Source organism: Populus trichocarpa, chromosome 8, assembly GCF_000002775.5.
Source record: "Populus trichocarpa isolate Nisqually-1 chromosome 8, P.trichocarpa_v4.1, whole genome shotgun sequence".
NCBI lineage: Eukaryota > Viridiplantae > Streptophyta > Magnoliopsida > Malpighiales > Salicaceae > Populus > Populus trichocarpa.
Genome location: NC_037292.2, coordinates 5,369,032 through 5,387,180, shown reverse-complemented (window position 1 = coordinate 5,387,180; position 18,149 = coordinate 5,369,032). Strand labels below are relative to the sequence as shown.

The 18,149-nt window shown below is 36.1% G+C and overlaps 2 protein-coding genes and 1 long non-coding RNA gene across 3 annotated transcripts; 2 read left to right on the top strand and 1 right to left on the bottom strand.

Moving 5' to 3' along the window:
- The first annotated feature begins 3,300 nt into the window (after positions 1–3,300).
- Positions 3,301–5,005, top strand: LOC7460689 (zinc-finger homeodomain protein 11). Its single transcript, XM_002312207.4, has one exon. It carries the CDS (start codon positions 3,757–3,759, stop codon positions 4,729–4,731), a length of 975 nt encoding a protein of 324 aa, XP_002312243.2. The 5' UTR covers positions 3,301–3,756; the 3' UTR covers positions 4,732–5,005.
- Positions 5,006–6,940: 1,935 nt separating this feature from the next.
- Positions 6,941–7,927, bottom strand: LOC7498168 (uncharacterized). The gene is made up of 2 exons (XR_002983104.2): positions 7,499–7,927; positions 6,941–7,223 (listed from the first exon to the last, which is right to left on the bottom strand). It is a non-coding gene; the product is annotated as an uncharacterized LOC7498168 (long non-coding RNA).
- A 1,587-nt stretch (positions 7,928–9,514) lies between these two features.
- Positions 9,515–17,033, top strand: LOC7460688 (uncharacterized). The gene is made up of 21 exons (XM_002312206.4): positions 9,515–9,910; positions 9,997–10,129; positions 10,396–10,532; positions 10,632–10,677; positions 11,271–11,483; positions 11,612–12,115; positions 12,225–12,359; positions 12,480–12,695; positions 12,772–12,861; positions 12,945–13,189; positions 13,306–13,394; positions 13,892–13,932; positions 14,385–14,415; positions 14,565–14,687; positions 14,826–15,043; positions 15,138–15,233; positions 15,338–15,450; positions 15,716–15,851; positions 15,941–16,045; positions 16,252–16,598; positions 16,710–17,033. Exons 1-20 carry the CDS (start codon positions 9,636–9,638, stop codon positions 16,450–16,452), a joined length of 3,147 nt encoding a protein of 1,048 aa, XP_002312242.1. The 5' UTR covers positions 9,515–9,635; the 3' UTR covers positions 16,453–16,598; positions 16,710–17,033.
- Positions 17,034–18,149: the final 1,116 nt, after the last annotated feature.

The window sequence follows — 18,149 nt, the reverse complement described above, 5'->3', positions numbered from 1 at the left end:
ACTTTCCAAACTTTCCTGTGTTTGTTTGCCATTAGAAAAGTTGATTAACGAAAAACACTTTCCAGTCAAAGAAAAATTTAGCTTGGTTTCCAAGAAAGTGTTTTTCTGAAAAATTTAGGCAGAAAACACTTTCTGGAAGGTGTGAAAAATTTAGAAATGTCATATTATTTGCTGATTATATCAAATTTGGTCCTTGAACTTTTGATTGCTATATATATATATATATATATATATATATATATATATATATATTGAATATTTATTTTTCAATTTCATCTCTTAAAATTTAATTTTTATATTAACTTTGGTCCTCATTTTTATAATTGTTATTTGTTTTTCCCTTATCATTTTTTTATTGAAATTTTTAATCTATCAAATCTGATCCTCATTATTTTGATTGTTACTTATTTTATTTGAAATAATTTATGAAATGTTAGTTATTATTATTTTAATTTCTTTATTTTTTATTTTTTTTATTTTTTAGATTCGATCTCTATTATTTTGATTATTATTTTTTTTTGAGGTAATTTATGAAATTATATTTTTTTTCAATTTCATTCTTATTCAACTTTTTAATTTGTAAGATTTGTTTCTCGTTATTTTAATAAACTTGAGAAAAATAAAACATTAATAAGTTATTTTCCAGCTCATATTTCATGACACAACCAAATACTGGAAATTATTTTCCAACTTATTTTTTATTATACTATTAAATATCAGAAAATAATTTATTTTTTAAAAATTTATTTTTTAAAATAAAATTACTTTCCAGCAAATAAACAGATATTAAAACCAGTATTGTTTCTCTTGTTCATGAATGACAAATACAAGGCTTCCAATATAGAAGAAATAAAGGCAGAAGGACATTTCTTCCCTTTTGCCCTCAAAACATAGTGTTGCACAAATACCCACGTTATCTGCCCTGCTGACCATGATTAATTGCATGATCGGGATTAATTACTCGATGACGAGAGAGCGTTGTTATTTTTAAAAGTATATTTTGCTTGAGGATTTATTAAAAAATTAAATTAATTTCGGCATCAGAAAATTATAAAGATATAAAAATAATAATTTAGAATTAAAAAAATTCAAGATTTTTTGAAAATATGGTTGAATTGCGATCTCAGACACCACATGATTGTCATCGTCTTGCTTTTTTGTTGTTTCTCTTCTACGCTCGTGGAAGATAATAATGCAAGAAGAATAATTATCATGACCGAGTTTCCATGGACTCGGCCTATCAATATCCCTTTCTTTCTTCTCATAATTACTTGTCCAAGTAATCGAATAGATCCGAGACAAAATAATAACTTCGAGTCAAATATTCATCCGAGAAAAAAACTCGACTCAAATCCCCTCAGCCAATTGCTGCTGCTGCTGCTGCTTTTTCTTTTCTCTTTTTGGTGGGGAGGGAGGTGAAAGGTTTAAGGGGCTAATTTCTATAAAAATTATGGGTCTTTCTTAGATGGATCAAGCTCCGATCATATCCATCCACAGCTAACATATAAAAAACAAAAATCTTGCTACTTTGGTGAATGATCAGCTGATCATAAACGAGTCTAACAAGTCTTAATTCACCAATATAGCATGAACCCACAATGATATGCAGCTGCTGATGCCATGTCTAGGTTAAACGCGTCCTCGAAACCTCACCTTTCTACCATTCAAAATTAATTACTTCATGTAAAAAAGCAGAACACCGGAAGTGATAATAACAAAGAAAGCATGCATGTCTTTTCCCTTTTTTCTCAATCTTTCCTGGAATTAGAGGTTCCGGTGGAGCAACCCTAGGGTCATTCTGATCTCTAGCACCTTGCGCATGCTTCATGGATGATGGCATCGTTGTTGTCAGGCAATGTTTCTAATCAATTGGTAGGAGTTTTTCTTGACTCTTTGCTATCTAGGCCATATCTTGCGGGCTTTAGGGTTTTAGGGTCAAGGGGTGGCGTTGGTAATTTGATAGCTGTTGTTATTACAACTTTTGTCATCTTGTTCCAACTAAAGAGATCGCCATCATCTCTCCATATCCATCTACCTCACAGCAGGTTTGGCAACCCCTTAATTATATCCCTTAAGCATGATCTTGATCTTGATCTTGCGTCTAATCAAATATCGAAGAGAGAATTAACGCCCATAAATCGCATTTATATTGAGCAGACTTTTCTCTCTTGGATTCCAATGAAGCGTGCTCGGAGAACATTAACACGGATGAGAGTACAAAAGGACAAAAGATCACATCTTCAACTTTTGTGATCTGTCTATATAATTTTCCTTGGATTATCATTAAGTACAATATTTCTCAGTAACATGTATATTTTGTGTGTTTAGCAATGGGGTTTGCAAATTTCCTCCAGCAAAAGTGAAAAGAAATGCACTATGATTAGGAGATAGGACTACTACCACGCACCAAGAAAAATAAATAAATGACCTGCCGCCGCATTAGGATTTAGGATGCTTCGAGGGGAGAGAAAATGATGATTAATAGGTGGACCTCTAGCTAAATCAACATTATTCACCCTCCTTGTTTTGGCAATGAGATTCTTCATCACTGATCACCCTTTAAGCAGCGTAAGAAGTTCCTGGCGGAACAAGGAAAGCACTTCAGATGGTCGGTGCAATTTTCAATCATGCAATGTACTTTGCCCCTTGAAATCTCCTCCCATAGCAAACAAATCAGCCTCCATTATGTAATAGTTCCTCTTCTTACATGGTGATGATGATGAGCTGCCACTTGATAGATATTTTGCCGTTTGATCACTAAAATCTCGTCTATTAGAGATTGTTTGAAAGTATTGTGACGATTATTTTTTAAAATATTTTTTAATAAAAAATATATTAAAAAATATATTTTTTATTTTTTAAAAAATTATTTTTAATATCATAATATCAAAACAATTAAAAAATATAAAAGAATATTTTTAAAAAATATTAATATTTTTTTAGAAAACACAATTTCAACTACATTCTTATACACACAATTTTATTTTAAATAAAAACTTGGATGGAGGTTAATTAAACAATGCTGACTAATTGTTAGAGCCAAAAATTAGCCATGACCATGTTAATTAATTGACATATTTCAACAATTCTCAAATTAACATAGATTTCTTTCTTGCCATGGAAGCAAACAAGTTTGAAATCTTTTATTAAACTCTATGTGCAAACAGAAGAGGAGACGATGGCGTAGGCAGAGAGACCAATACACGCCTTGACGTGAAAATCATAGCTCTATATTTTGCAGGGGATGAGCTGTGCCTGATGATGAGGGCATACTGTCCTTTATTACTGTATACCCTTAGAATCAAGCCACGTGTTCTTTCAGGACTGCATTGCAGCAGACACCTAAAACCTAACATATCTCTCTGAAAAGTGCCTTAACCCAAATATTTAGGCACTGATTTCCATCGAACGTGTTCTTCAGCCTTTACCACCCAAAGCAGTACAAAACCAATTCTATTGATTGCCCACAACAAAACTAGCTAAACAGGTGAAATCACACGCTAATGACAAGTAGTAAACCATATTTTTGAAGCTTTGAGTTGACATTACACAAGGAACACCAAGTTTTTTGTTGCGACTCGGAGTGGTGCCCCTTTGCCTTGCACACTTGTATCCCTCTATATCAACCATCTTATCTCCCACCTCACAATCCCCAATACACATTACCTCGTGAGACATTTGGCATTAAAAACAGATAAACCATCATCATCACTGCATAGCCCTCAACTTCTTCATTTTTAGCGTGTAGAAAAAGCCATGGACTTGACCTCTAGCCCCCACCATTTTACCAAATCCCCTGACTCGGACACGGATACTGAAACCCCGCTCCAGACCCACCTCACCAAGGCCTTATCTCTCACAAAAGGCTCGTGCAAGACCCGCCAAAATCACTATTTCCCACCACCACCACAGCAACATACGGTGGTCTCTTACAGAGAATGCCTTAAAAACCATGCTGCAGGTTTTGGTGGCCTAGCCTTGGATGGCTGTGGGGAGTTCATGCCTAAGCCAACTACTACTCCTCAAGACCCTACCTCCCTCAAATGTGCTGCCTGTGGCTGCCACCGCAACTTCCACCGAAGCGAGCCATTTGGCCCCACCACCACCACCACCACTCGCACGCCGCCACCACCAGCACTTAACTGGACCACAAGCCCAGGTCCAGGGTCGACAAGTTCAGGCCCAAGTCCAAGCCCAGCATCACCAATCCCCCAGTCTTTCTACCCTTCTGCACCTCACATGCTATTGGCCTTGAGCGCAGGTCATCCTGATGATACCCAACCCCAGAAACAGAGTCACAGTCTGGTAATGATAAACCCACATGGGAAAAAGAGAGGAAGAACCAAGTTTAGTCAAGAACAGAAAGAAAAGATGTACCTTTTTGCTGAGAAGTTGGGGTGGAGGATGCCGAGGGGCATCAATGATAGAGATGTTGGAGAGTTTTGCATTGAGATAGGGGTTGATAGAAATGTTTTCAAAGTTTGGATGCATAACAACAGGTCCAGGAAAGAAAAGGTCAGTGATAGTTATGGTATTAATAGCAGCAACAAGTGTGGTTTTAATGTTAACGAGGAAGCTGCGGGTAGAGTAATTGGTACGGACAACAAGGGATACAGCTTTGATAACGATAACAACGGGAGCAAGCATGATAGCTTTGATAGGTACCAGATTGAGAGTAAGGTCCATGTTAATGGTTCTATGACTCCTCATGGGTCTTCTACTTCATCTTGATCATGGGACGGATGGAAAGAAAGGCAGAGGCTAGTGGGCATGAAACCTCTTTGTCTTGTTTTTTCTTTTCTTGTTGCCTTCTTTTGTTCTTTCGTTTTCTAGTTTCTTCGACTATGTTGATTACTGATTAGTGATAGCTAGTCACTAATTAATGGTCATGGAAATCAGAATGGAGGATGCATGACAGTTCAAAAGAGAAGTAACTTTCCTTACAAAATCATTTCTCTGTTCACTTATCTTTTATATTTTATCAGCATGCTGCCTTTATTTTTAATTTCTTCAAACGTGTGTCTCTCTGGACGTCCTCTTTTGTCTTTCATGGTTTAAACTCCTAATTGTGGATTCACCAAAATGTGGGCAAACGTAATGATAACTGCGCCATAGCATGTAATGGATGTGCTTTTCTGTGTTTTGTTAGAACTGAGAAGGGAGCTCTCGTTACTTGCTTGTTATGATTAATCCATCTTCTTTAAAGTAAAAGCCTAAAAGGGGCAGAGGGGCAAGCCAAAAAGGGAATGGAAACAAAACTGCATCCTCCCCTCCCACATGTAGTTATTAATTGAAGCTAGGGCTTATTAAGATTTGGATATGCAATTTGCAATGACATGTCATCTGTTATTCATGCATAGACTTTAATTAAGCCTTTTCTCCATTTATTCGGTCGGTTGATTATGCGGCGAAGTTTGTTTTCTTATGATCCTAACTTTAAAATAATTAAGCCCTTTCTTCATCTCTATTAATTTTGGTATTCATACAGAGCCTTTTTTGTGTTTAATTTTGGTTTTTTTTGCCAGCTACTTTTTTTAATTTTTTTTATTATTATTTGAATCTTATATCATAGGTTGTGTTTATCAAATTAATCTGTGTTCATCAAATTAATCCGAGTTGACTTGAATTTTTTTATTTAGTATTTTATATATATATATATATATATAATTTTGTTTTTATTTTTGACATTAAGTCTTGAACTTTACTATTTCTTTTCGCTTTCTTTTATGTGGATTGTTTCGGTCTCATATCTCGGGTTGTATTTTAGTATATTTAACCTGATTTTGATTCAGATTATCATCAACTGAATATTATTTTTTGTGCTGGAATAATTTGGTTCAACCCGTAGCATAGCGCAAACCACTTATCTAGCTATAAACTAAAAAGCATTGGTGTTTTACTGTTCATTTGACGAGTAAAATAAATAATGAAACATTATGCCATTTTTTTCTACATGAAATTGCAATTTAACCCTTTAATTTTTGCATCTTTTACCTTATTTGGCTCTTGTAGATTTTGGTATTTACATTTTAGTCTTGAATTTTATTTTCATTATATTTCAGTCTTTAATTACTACAAGACAAGAGAGAAAATCATCCAAAAAAAAAACAAGAAGAGAGACATGTCTCAACCAACCACTTTTCTCCCATAAAAAAATATCAATCTTGTTATTAATTAATTTGTCCTTAAAAGAGAGTTCGATATGATGGTTTGATCCTTTAATATTATTAAAATACATATCAGAATTTATAAAAATTTGTTTAGCTTCGGTTAAATTTTAAGTTTTTAAATAGAATAGAGAGTTTTATGTGATTCTAAATTGGGTTACAAAGGTTCATGTGATATATTTGAAGGTTAATTGGTCAAAAATAGTTTCATATTTGGGATCCAAAACATTTCCACTTGATTTTTTAGCCATAAAAAATAGTTGTAGAGGACAACAGGTAGTCCGTCAGACGACCTATGGTCCATTCATTTAAAAAAAGACGAAGCTGGCAACTTGTTGTCTAATAAGAAGTATAAGTGCGTGAATCTTGTCTTCTGGGCCTAGAGGCCCTGGACACACCTAGGTTTTGTTTTTTGTTTTTTGTTTTTTTTTTTTATTATTATTATAATAGACTAAATGCATGGACCATTGGACCTTACCTTATACACTCACAATAATCACCTCCTTATTTAGCAGGACAGCGTGGAGGCCTAACCTATTTTTTGCACTTCCTTTCCTTTTATTTATTTACTTGTTTATTTTTTTATATTTTATTATAAAATACTCTTTAAATAAAATTATTAAAATTATATGATTTTGACACAATTTTATTAACAGTTATTTTATGAAAAATTATATATTAACAATTAAAAATTATTGCATTGGTTATGAGAGCATTTCTGCCCACTGATTCAATTCATCCCAGGTGTGCAATGATCAGAAATTAGTAGAATGAAAGAATCAGCATGAAGCAATTACAAGCTCCCTGTGAAATAAATTGGCACGATGAAGAATCTTACCATCAAGAACAGTCTTGAGCAATAGAACACCCTGAAACAAAAAATACGATTAAGTTGTACTTTAGGTATTGGCCTAGCGGTGGAAGGGACTTGTTTCTTTCCTCTGCATCCGGGTTCGAACTTACATGTGCACGTCTGTCACCCTCGCGGTGTTTTATATGCTTATTGGGTTTGCAGGATGTTCAGTGAGCCGTGAGATTAGTTATGGTACGAGCAAACTGTCCGGACACCCACATAAATAAATAAAAAATACGAGTAAGCCACAATAAAAGAACAAATCTTTAATTCCATTCCAGAGTTTACTACTGACTTCATTTCTCAAGTGATTCGTGCTTCGAATTCACCTCTTTAATGTGATAAGATACGAACCAAATCAATCAAAAGTCAAAACCCTCTTCTTCTTTTTTACATCTAAACCTTGCACGTCGACATTGTAGAGAAGAAAACAGCAAATCACATATAATTGTTCAGAAGAGCATGAACAAAATCTAACCTGAACAGCCCGTTTCTCCAGATTCCCATGAAACGGAATCGAACACCCCAAATCCTGCTTGAATATATGTATTAACAAGACTGCAAGGTGCCTTAACCCCTCGAGGAGCAGGAAAGGAAAGCCTTCTACTCCGCATTCGCATCTCTCTGGGCAACAGATGCAGCAGCTTCATAGCTTGACCAAGACCGCGATAAGGATCCTGTCCTCTAATAATAGCCTTAAGAGTAAAAAACTGAGTTGAATTCAAGGCATTAAAATCATCAAATGATGTGGTGGATATATAGCTGGCTAGTCTCTCACTTTCCACACAAATTTACACAGATTCTTGGAATACGCCTTCTCTAACTCACCCGCTAGCACTTCTCGCCACGTGTCCTCCACCAGAGGGACCTGGATTGAAATGAAAAACAAATTAAGGAAAGTAAAATTGAAAATCTCAAAATCTCGTGTCCTCCACTGTGTCATTCGTTACCTGTGGTCCAGCAACATACCTCGTATACAAACCATGTCAATTTCTAACATGACTTATCCAAAATCTCAAGGATGCTTCCAGTTTTAACTTTTCAGATCATTAAAAAAATATATATATTTTGCAATCCGAGGGCATGGAAAACTTTTCTCATGGATACAGAGAATTTTATTTAAGAAAATGCAAAATGTGACTTGAACTTTTTTTATTGTTTCAAATTTAATCTACAGTTTTGTGATTTTTCAATACTTATATTTAGTTTTATTGATGAACGATGACTACAAATCATAATTTTTAGATTTGGTCCAGTATAAGGTTTGGATTCTGGATTTTGATCGGGTCATTCGGATCAATTTTTTTTTTAAATCAAAATTACGTTGTTTTAGTAAAAAAAAAAAAGTCAGCAAGTTGCAACCGGGTTTTTGACCGGGTCTTGCCAGGTCAACCCGCCGGGTTTTTTCTTTTCTTGTTTTTTCTTCAACCCGGCCTGATTCCAACTTCGAATCCTGAATCGACCCGCCAAGTTAAGCCGGATTTTAAAACTATACTATAAATTATTTAAATTGAATAAAATAAAGGCTATTGATCCAACCTTCAATCTAGAGTAACAAGGAGTGTTTCAACGAGAGTCTTAAAAAAATTATATTTTTTTTAAAATAATTTTTGTATTTTTGAATTGTTTTAATATATTAATATTAAAAAAATTATTATAATGTATTTTAAAATAAAAGTTATTTTTAAAACTTAGCACCATTACCGTCTCAAATAACTTCTAAATTTTATATATAATTTTTCTTCAAATCACTTACATTTCACTTAATGGCAACTCGATTAATTTTAAATTACAAAAGTGATTGAAATATAATTTGATTAAAAAAAAACTTTACAGGCATCGCAATCAAAATATGTAATAATTTGCATAAATTTCTATAATCAAATAAGGTTATTATTAACAAACTCGATAGATTTGTAACTGAAAGCATACAGAAATCCAACAATTCATTTTATTTCCACTCTCGCGCGCATGTTATTATTGTCTCTGGTAATTATTTTGAATCTAAATTTACTTAAATTAAAGTTTAATTGTTAATCATTTGTATTATTCTTTTAACTATTGATCATAAAAGAAGTTGACCAATCATGTTACTTGTTTTGATCTTATATCAATCAAATTAGCATCCAAAACTTTTTAAGACATAGTAATATTAACCTAACCATAAACATAAAACTATCATCCATCTTCTCAAATATCAAATGGTACTTTTGACAATTTAAGCTCTTTTTTTTCTTCTAAAAATTGGCTGAACATTTACTATCAGTAAAAAAAATCAGGTTGAAAACCTAGGACTAAAATAATTATTTAAGAAAAAAAAATTAAACCACCTCAATGTTTTGAAATATTATATTTTAAAATATTTTTGACCTGAAATTATATTAAAATAATATTTTTTAAATATTAAAAAAATAATTTAAAATAAAAAAAATCAAATTATGGACAATCATTTTGTCCCAACTGTCAAATACTTCCTAAATACCAAGCAAAGCAAAACCCATACCAAAAACCCTTTTACTGCAATAGCAATACCCTTCCGCCCTCTCTTCTCCTTTTTACAGAAACAGAACACAGCACAACACAGCACAGCACACTACACAGAGAGAAAAGGAAGGATGGCACAGTCACTTGAACTGCTGCTGATTCAATTCTTGATGCCAGACAACGATGCCAGAAGGCAAGCAGAGGAGCAAATTAAGAGGCTAGCCAAAGATCCTCAAGTGGTCCCCGCCCTCGCTCAACATCTTCGCACCGCTAAAACTCCCAATGTTCGCCAACTCGCCGCCGTCCTCCTCCGCAAGAAGATCACTGGCCACTGGGCTAAACTCTCTCCTCAACTCAAACTCCTTGTCAAGCAATCTCTCATTGAAAGCATCACCATGGAACACAGGTATTGATTATTTCATTTCATTTCTTTAATCTGATGAATAATAATCATGGAAAACTGTTTTAATTATTGTTATTTCAATCTTGTAGTTCTCCAGTAAGGAGAGCTAGTGCGAATGTGGTGAGTATAATTGCCAAATACGCAGTTCCGGCTGGAGAGTGGCCTGATTTGTTGCCCTTTTTGTTCCAATGTAGCCAAAGTGCACAGGAAGATCATAGAGAAGTAAGAACATTTTCTTTTCTCATTCATTGTTTTACCTGGTTGATACTTTGATGCAAGATTAGCCTGATCAAGAATTGTTGAGCATGATCAGGGCAATACATTTTTTTTCCTACTTATAACAAGTGTGTGTGTGTGTGTGTGTGTGTGTGTGTGTGTGTGTGTGTAATTTTCTCTCTCCCACTCTCTGTGATAATTTATGTGTCTCTACTGTTTTACCAGAATTGAAAGGATTACTTATTGGTTGTGTTCTGTTTTGGTGATGTAAGGTGGCACTGATCCTTTTCAGCTCTTTAACTGAAACTATCGGGAATGCATTTCAACCTCATTTCGCAGATTTGCAAGCTCTTTTGCTCAAGTGTCTGCAGGATGATACTAGCAACCGTGTTAGAATTGCTGCACTCAAGTAATGGCTGAGCGTTTTTTAGATGTTTTTGGTGCTCCTGTTTTCATCAACAAACAAATATTGTATGGTTGCTTGCTAAAATTTATTATGTTTTACCAGGGCAGTGGGATCTTTTCTCGAGTTTACAAATGACGGGGATGAAGTGGTCAGTTTTTATGCTCGTAGCAGAATTTAGACAACTACTTTTTAATTGTTGATTTTCTGGTTTATCTTTTTACTCCATTTGCACCTGTCTTGTGTCCTCTGTCATCTGTTGTAGTATTTGTCTTTTGACATTACCTTGCACATCACTGTATTATTACCATGCTTCAAAAATGAAATGCATAATATTTCAACCAAGACTCTTAATGTCTAGAATAAAGCATATCAAAGTTCAAATTAGCTCCTTGCTATTCACAAGTACTGTTTAGATGGTCCTTGAACCCTGAACAGCCCCAAATGAACCACTGTTTTCCTTTCAATCCCTCTCCTTTAGATAATAGGTAATCTTAGCAATGATGCAATCACATAATGGGAATAAATACAACTCTAAGTGAGCAAGTAAAAAAATAGGAGTTGGATCAATCACAACTCCTGCGCTCTGCTTTGGATTATTCAATGCTCAGCAGCAATCTTGAAAGGTCTAAATATCCTAGGCAAAAGCAATTTAAAAGAGATGACTAAATTTCTGACACTGGAGAGGCTCATTTTTGTCCCTCACTATTTTCAAGCGTTGATTCAAGCCATGTATATGTGCAGGTCAAATTTCGCCAGTTCATTCCAAGCATTTTAAACGTGGCTAGACAATGCCTTTCATCTGGTGATGAGGATGTTGCAATAATTGCTTTTGAAATCTTTGATGAGCTGATTGAATCTCCTGCACCTCTTCTTGGAGATTCTGTTAAATCCATTGTGCAGTTCTCTCTTGAAGTTTGCTCTAGTCAAAATTTGGAATCCAACACACGTCATCAGGTTAGATAGGTGGATCAAAACATGTGTGCTTAGACATCTGAATTTAGTTGACATGTGTAGTTGGGACCCAGAAATTCCTCCTTGTTTTCTCAATCTTGTCCCCACTTCCTCTGTTTTTTTCATATCAGGCTATTCAGATAATTTCATGGCTGGCAAAGTACAAATACAGTTCCCTGAAAAAGTATAAGCTGGTCATCCCCATTCTGCAAGTGATGTGCCCCTTGCTTGCAGAATCAACTGATTCTGTTGAAGATGATGATCTTGCTCCTGATCGAGCTGCTGCAGAAGTTATTGACACTATGTCTTTGAACCTCTCAAAGCAAGTCTTTCCTCCTGTCTTTGAGTTTGCTTCTCTAAGTAGTCAGAGTGCGAACCCAAAGTTCCGGGAAGCTTCTGTTACAGCTTTAGGTGTTGTTTCAGAGGGTTGTCTGGAGTTGATGAAAGATAAATTGGAACCCATTCTTCATATTGTCTTGGGGGCTTTGAGGGATCCAGAACAAATGGTTAGAGGGGCTGCATCATTTGCATTGGGTCAATTTGCAGAGCATTTACAGCCTGAAATCTTGTCCCACTATGAAAGTGTTCTTCCCTGCATTTTAAATGCTATTGAGGATGCATCTGATGAAGTAAAGGTAAACATAAGAATACCATCAAGTTATTATGCAAATCACATTTTGCACGACACTTGTATAAACAGTACTCTTTTACTCCACATGATCTTCTTTATTTGATTTTGGATAGGAAAAGTCATACTACGCTTTAGCAGCATTTTGTGAGGACATGGGTGAAGAAATTCTTCCTTTCCTTGATCCTTTGATGCAGAAGCTTCTTGCAGCCCTCCAAAATAGCCCTCGTAATTTGCAGGAGACATGCATGGTAAGGAAGATGCATCTCATGTGCTCTGGCAAATCATGTGATTAAACTGAATTAGTAATTAACTTCTGTGCCTTTTGTTTTGGTTATATTTATAAATTTTACCAAGTAATGTTTTTGCAGTCTGCAATCGGTTCAGTTGCATCTGCTGCTGAGCAAGCTTTCATTCCTTATTCTGAAAGGGTTCTTGAGTTAATGAAATCGTTCATGGTGCTTACCAACGATGAAGATCTCCGATCACGAGCAAGGGCTACTGAGCTTGTAGGAATAGTGGCCATGTCTGCTGGGAGAGTGAGGATGGAACCAATTCTACCCCCTTTCATGGAAGCTGCAATTTCTGTAATGACATTACCATTTCTCTTTAACAATTGCAGCATGTTCTTTTAGAAATTTATTTTTTTCTGTATTTTCTCAGGGTTTTGGATTGGAGTTCAGTGAGCTTCGGGAGTATACTCATGGATTCTTTAGCAATGTAGCAGAAATTATGGATGATAGCTTTGCACAGGTTTAATTATTTCCATGGAAATAAACTTGTATGGTCCTTTGCATAAATCCCATGCTCACATGTAATGATATTTTTTTGAACAGTATCTTCCTCATGTCGTACCCCTGGCATTTGCTTCCTGCAATCTTGATGATGGTTCTGCAGTGGACATCATTGAATCTGATGATGAAAATATCAATGGATTTGGTGGAGTCTCATCTGATGATGAAGCTCATGATGAGCCAAGAGTTCGGAATATCAGTGTAAGAACAGGAGTGCTGGATGAAAAGGCAGCTGCAACTCAAGCACTTGGCTTATATGCACTTCACACAAAGAGTTCTTATTCTCCGTATCCATTTTCTATCCTCCTTATTCCCAGAATTATTTTCCGTTATCATCATGCTGAGGTTTGAATTTTAAATAACAAATAAAGTATTACATCTTGAATTCTTTAATTGTTTTAAGCTATTTGGAGGAGACATTAAGGATTCTGGTGAGACATTCAGGGTATTTCCATGAAGATGTTCGGCTTCAGGCTATCATTGCTTTGAAGTGTGAGTGACAACCATATGGCTTGTTGATGATATAGTGTTAATGCATACCCAGCTGCTCCATTTCCCCATTCAAACTAATGTCTGTTATCGAATTGAACTCTTTTGATTGTTTCTTAGAAGTAAGTTTACAAAGTGGAAGCAGATCACCATGAGATAGCAATAACAATAATTATATGAAAAACAAGTCATTTTCTTAGGAGAGGAGAGTGGATGGGAACTTTAACGAAAATGTGGGCATCTTTTTTCCTTGGCAATTCAGAAGAGATTGAAAGATTAGAGACAAATTTTAGCATGTCACCCTGATGTTTGTTATTGCTATTAATTCTTGCATGACTTGACTTGTCTTATCACACGCAGCCTGTGGGATTTAAGCTCTGTAAGCCTGTATTGTTCATAGCAAAGATGTAGAGATTGAATGAATATTATATGATAACAATAGATAACACACTGTAAGTCTCGCCGAAATCATACTAATCCCATTATGTGATTCCATACAGCTATTTTGACTGCAGCGCATGCAATCTTCCAGAGTCAAAATGTGAGTATGCATTAGCTCTTTACTTATTGTTGTCTTTCTTTGATGGTTTTAGAAATATCTTTTACTTTTCTTGTCTTAATGTCGCCCATCTCTTGTCCCTTTTCCACACCCATGGACAGATGACTTGTGAATATTATATACAACTTGCACTTTTCATACAATCTGGCCATGCATTTTTTATTTTCGGTTTCAGTTGGAATTTTATTTGTTTCTTGGGATAAAAACCTGAAAAGAAAATAGATCGGTGGAGCCATTTTGGTTTGTATGAGTTCTTCCATGTCCTCCCTTGTTATGTTGCTGACCTTATTCTCAACTTAATTCCAGTCTATCCTTGGTACAAGATGAAGTGAAAAGGCTTACAACTAGTTTCCAAATACACTTCTCTTCAATTCTGACTGTGATGGTTGGTTGTCTGTACTAATTCAATGTTAATCTTGCTTCTTGTTATGCAGGATGGACCGGCAAAAGCAAGAGAAATGCTTGGTGAGGACATGGCTTGATAGTGGCTTATAAAGTGTGTATCTGCCAGGATTAAATATCCTGGTTTTAAGTGGTGAACAAATTCCAATTAACATATCTTCATAGTTTTAAGTGGTGAACAAATTCCAATTAACATGTCTTCTTACAAGCAGATACTGTGATGGATATTTACATCAAAACTATGACCGGAGATGATGACAAGGAAGTAGTTGCTCAAGCTTGTACGAGTGTGGCAGAGATCATCAAGGATTATGGTTATGCAGCTATTGAACCATGTAAGCATGGCTGTATTTGCTCCCCCCCCCCCCCCCCCCCCCGCTCTCTCTCTCTCTCTCTCTCTCTCGTGAAATTAAAGTTCTTAGATGCAGATAAAACATCTTAATGGGCTGTGCTCTAATGTGATTTGATCATAGATATGTCTCGGCTTGTTGATGCGACTTTGGTATTGCTAAAAGAGGAGTCAGCCTGTCAGCAGTTGGAAGACGATAGTGATATGGAAGATGATGACACAGAACATGATGAAGTGCTTATGGATGCTGTTTCTGACATTCTTCCTGCTTTCGCAGAGTCCATGGGTTCTCATTTTGCACCCATCTTTGCAAACCTATTTGAACCTTTGATGAAATTTGCGGTGTGTTATTAATTGATCCTCTTGGCAAGTTAGTTGTCATCTTGTGCTAAGACTCGTTCTGGATTCTTATCATTTTGATGGTTGGAAAGTGCAGAAAGCTTCACGTCCTCTGCAAGATCGAACTATGGTGGTTGCTTGCCTTGCAGAAGTTGCTCAGGGCATGGGTGCTCCAATTGCGGATTATGTTGATGTACTTTTATTGCAACATGACACTTTTTTGTTCATTCAAGGTTTGGTTATTTGGCAGTTCTGATATTTTTTCTATATTTTCTGAAAGCTCGTCTCATGTTTCAGAGAGTGATGCCCTTAGCAATCAAAGAACTCGCATCATCTAATGCAACTAACAGGAGGAATGCTGCATTTTGTGTTGGAGAATTGTGCAAAAATGGTGGGGAGTCAACTTTGAAGTATCCTTATGCATGCATAACCCCATAAACTTACCCATTTCCCCTCTTTTTTCTATGTTCCATGATTGATAGTTAAGAGCTCTGCTTTTTGTAATCTACATTTATGTTGTGGCTGTTGGATAGTGTGGGACTACAGTTTATTGTGAGTGATTAATTATGTTGAAAGTTGTCTTAAAAGGTGGAAGGAACTATTTTGTTGCTGATTTCATCATTACATAGCCCATTCATTTATGTTGCTGGAGCTCTTTTCTTTCACCAACACCAGATATTATGGTGATACATTGCGCGGGCTCTTCCCATTATTTGGAGAGTCTGAGCCAGATGACGCTGTCAGGGATAATGCAGCTGGTGCTGTTGCAAGGATGATAATGGCGCATCCCCAGTCCGTTCCATTAAATCAGGTTAACATCCCAGTCTGTTCCATTAATATTCTTACTTATTTCTTCCTTATAAATCTTGACTGCTAAATCTCTTGGGTTAATTTTCTCAGGTCCTTCCAGTTTTCCTGAAAGTTCTTCCATTAAAAGAAGATCGTGAAGAGTCCATGGCTGTCTACAGTTGTGTCTATACTCTTGTTTTGTCATCCAATCAACAGGTAATTTTGTGTCTGTGTGTACACATCATTCAGATGGATACAGCTAATAGATTGTTTGGTGAAAACTTATTAGATCATTGAAATAGTTAAGAGGTGGTGAAAGTAACAGGACACAGACATATACTAATCTTATCTGCTTTTTTAGTTTTATTTCGATCACTAAAGCTGTGCTCTTTGTTTTTCTTTCTTTATATACGCAAAAGCAGATCCTTGCACTTGTTCCAGAGTTGGTCAATCTTTTTGCTCAGGTTGTGGTTTCTCCAGTTGAAACACCTGAAGTCAAGGCTCAAGTAGGAAGAGCTTTCTCACACCTGATTTCACTCTATGGTCATCAAATGCAACCTCTATTAAGTAACCTCCCGCCTGCACATGCTAGTGCTCTAGCTGCATTTGCCCCCAAAAGCTGATGCCTGATTGAATTGGCCAGTTGGCTTTCTTCTCTAGTTTTCTATATGTTTTCCTTTACAGAGTGTGCTTCTCAAAGAAAATGTTTTTTGATGTCCGTCTTTTAGTTGGAAGGCTAAATTCAGGGAGGATGCAAAAGTAGTATCAGGTAAGAATGATTTTTTTCGTTGAGAGACTCTTATCAGTACAAACTTTTACCTGCTACGTAGTTTACCTGCTCCACTAGCATAATTTGACACAGATGCACTCATTTTTACAGGTTTGGATCCTGCTGCTGTCTCCACATCTCATTCTGTGAATGCACTATTTTCTTTTGCATCAATTTTGTATCATGGTATTCAATTTTCTCGATATTTATTTCCCTGCATTGTTATTTATCATAGCTCCAGTGTTCTCCAATTTATTTGCTTCTTCAGCTTGAGTGGCGAGGTTTTTTCAGGGTTTTCTGCTCATGACAAGAGAGGTTTTCGAGTGTTTCACAGATTACAAATTTGTTCCATGTCATTCATTACAAAGCATACAATGTAAAAAAAAAAAAAATAACAACTTTTGTAAGATCAATGTTATGATTTTTGTTTGCTGTTGTCCTGGTTTCTTAGCACACACTCCATTTACTGAAGAAAAAGGACAGTTTGTGTTTGCCCTCCCATAAATTGCTTCTCAAGCTCCTCAGAATTTTATATCATGCTTGGTAATCTACCTTTAGCCTCTTTTTTTTCTGTTTTCCCCATGCACGTACAAAACTCCAGTGCTCTCGTTCCCGCATTGATTTTGCCTGTTAACGAGGACACTTGCTGTATACATTATGTGAATATATAAAAGCCAGCAGCATTGAAGAATCTGCTTCGCTACACGGCACTATATTATTAATTCTTGATATGTTTTTTTTATATCTGTAGTGGCTTGTGGTTGTTCAACATGTTTGTAGAAGCACATTTGCGGGTGATGCTGCTGCTGCCACTCCGCAAGATAACGGCTCTCAGCTCCATAAGCTTGCAGAGGGCCGCAATTGCACTCTGCAATTGATAAAATGTTTATTCGTTCATTTTTACGTGGATTTGAAATTAAATTTTGTGGATTTTAAGTGCTCCGAGTGCCTTTCTATCTCCGGTCCTTGCGTAGTGCTCATTTTCATTGCCTTTCAACGTCATGCTGTCAGCATTTACTATGAGATATGCAACAATCTTGTCTTTTAGCCATGTGCATTAGTGTCGGTGCGAAGATCTTTTCAAATTCACCATCAACCCAGTCTAGTATTCCAAGCAAGCCATCCACCAACAGTCGTATCTTTTTCCTGCCAGGACCACATCTTTACATCCTGATCGATTGACTCTTAGCTTCAAGTTTTTGATACCAGCAAAGCAAGTTTGAGCATATCAATCTTCAAGGAAACAAGCGATCATATCATACAGAGCAAGAATTTTCTTAGAAAACAAAAGCACCGAGCTTTTGTGTTGAGAAAAGTCTTGCAGTAGCTTTTGGTGCGCTCAGAAATCTCAAATAGAAAGTTTTAGAGGCTGCATATTTGAACGGGAGTGCATCCGGAGTATCAATGGTGCCTTTCACCGGTCTTAAAACGGAGATTTTCAGGTCCTTGACTTGAACTCGTCTAGGCAGACCACTCCAAAGCGCAAGGGAAGGGATTTCGGGATTAAATAAGGGTCTTTACATGCTCTTTTTGTTAAGCAAGGTGAACACA

Excerpts from the sequence above, each read along its gene's own strand:
- LOC7460689 (XM_002312207.4), top strand. The coding sequence starts at position 3,757 with ATGGACTTGACCTCTAGCCCCCACCATTTTACCAAATCCCCTGACTCG.
- LOC7460688 (XM_002312206.4), top strand. The coding sequence starts at position 9,636 with ATGGCACAGTCACTTGAACTGCTGCTGATTCAATTCTTGATGCCAGAC. Across the intron at positions 11,484-11,611 it reads AATCCAACACACGTCATCAG|GCTATTCAGATAATTTCATG; the intron begins GTTAGATAGGTG and ends TTTTCATATCAG. Across the intron at positions 13,395-13,891 it reads GGCTATCATTGCTTTGAAGT|CTATTTTGACTGCAGCGCAT; the intron begins GTGAGTGACAAC and ends GATTCCATACAG.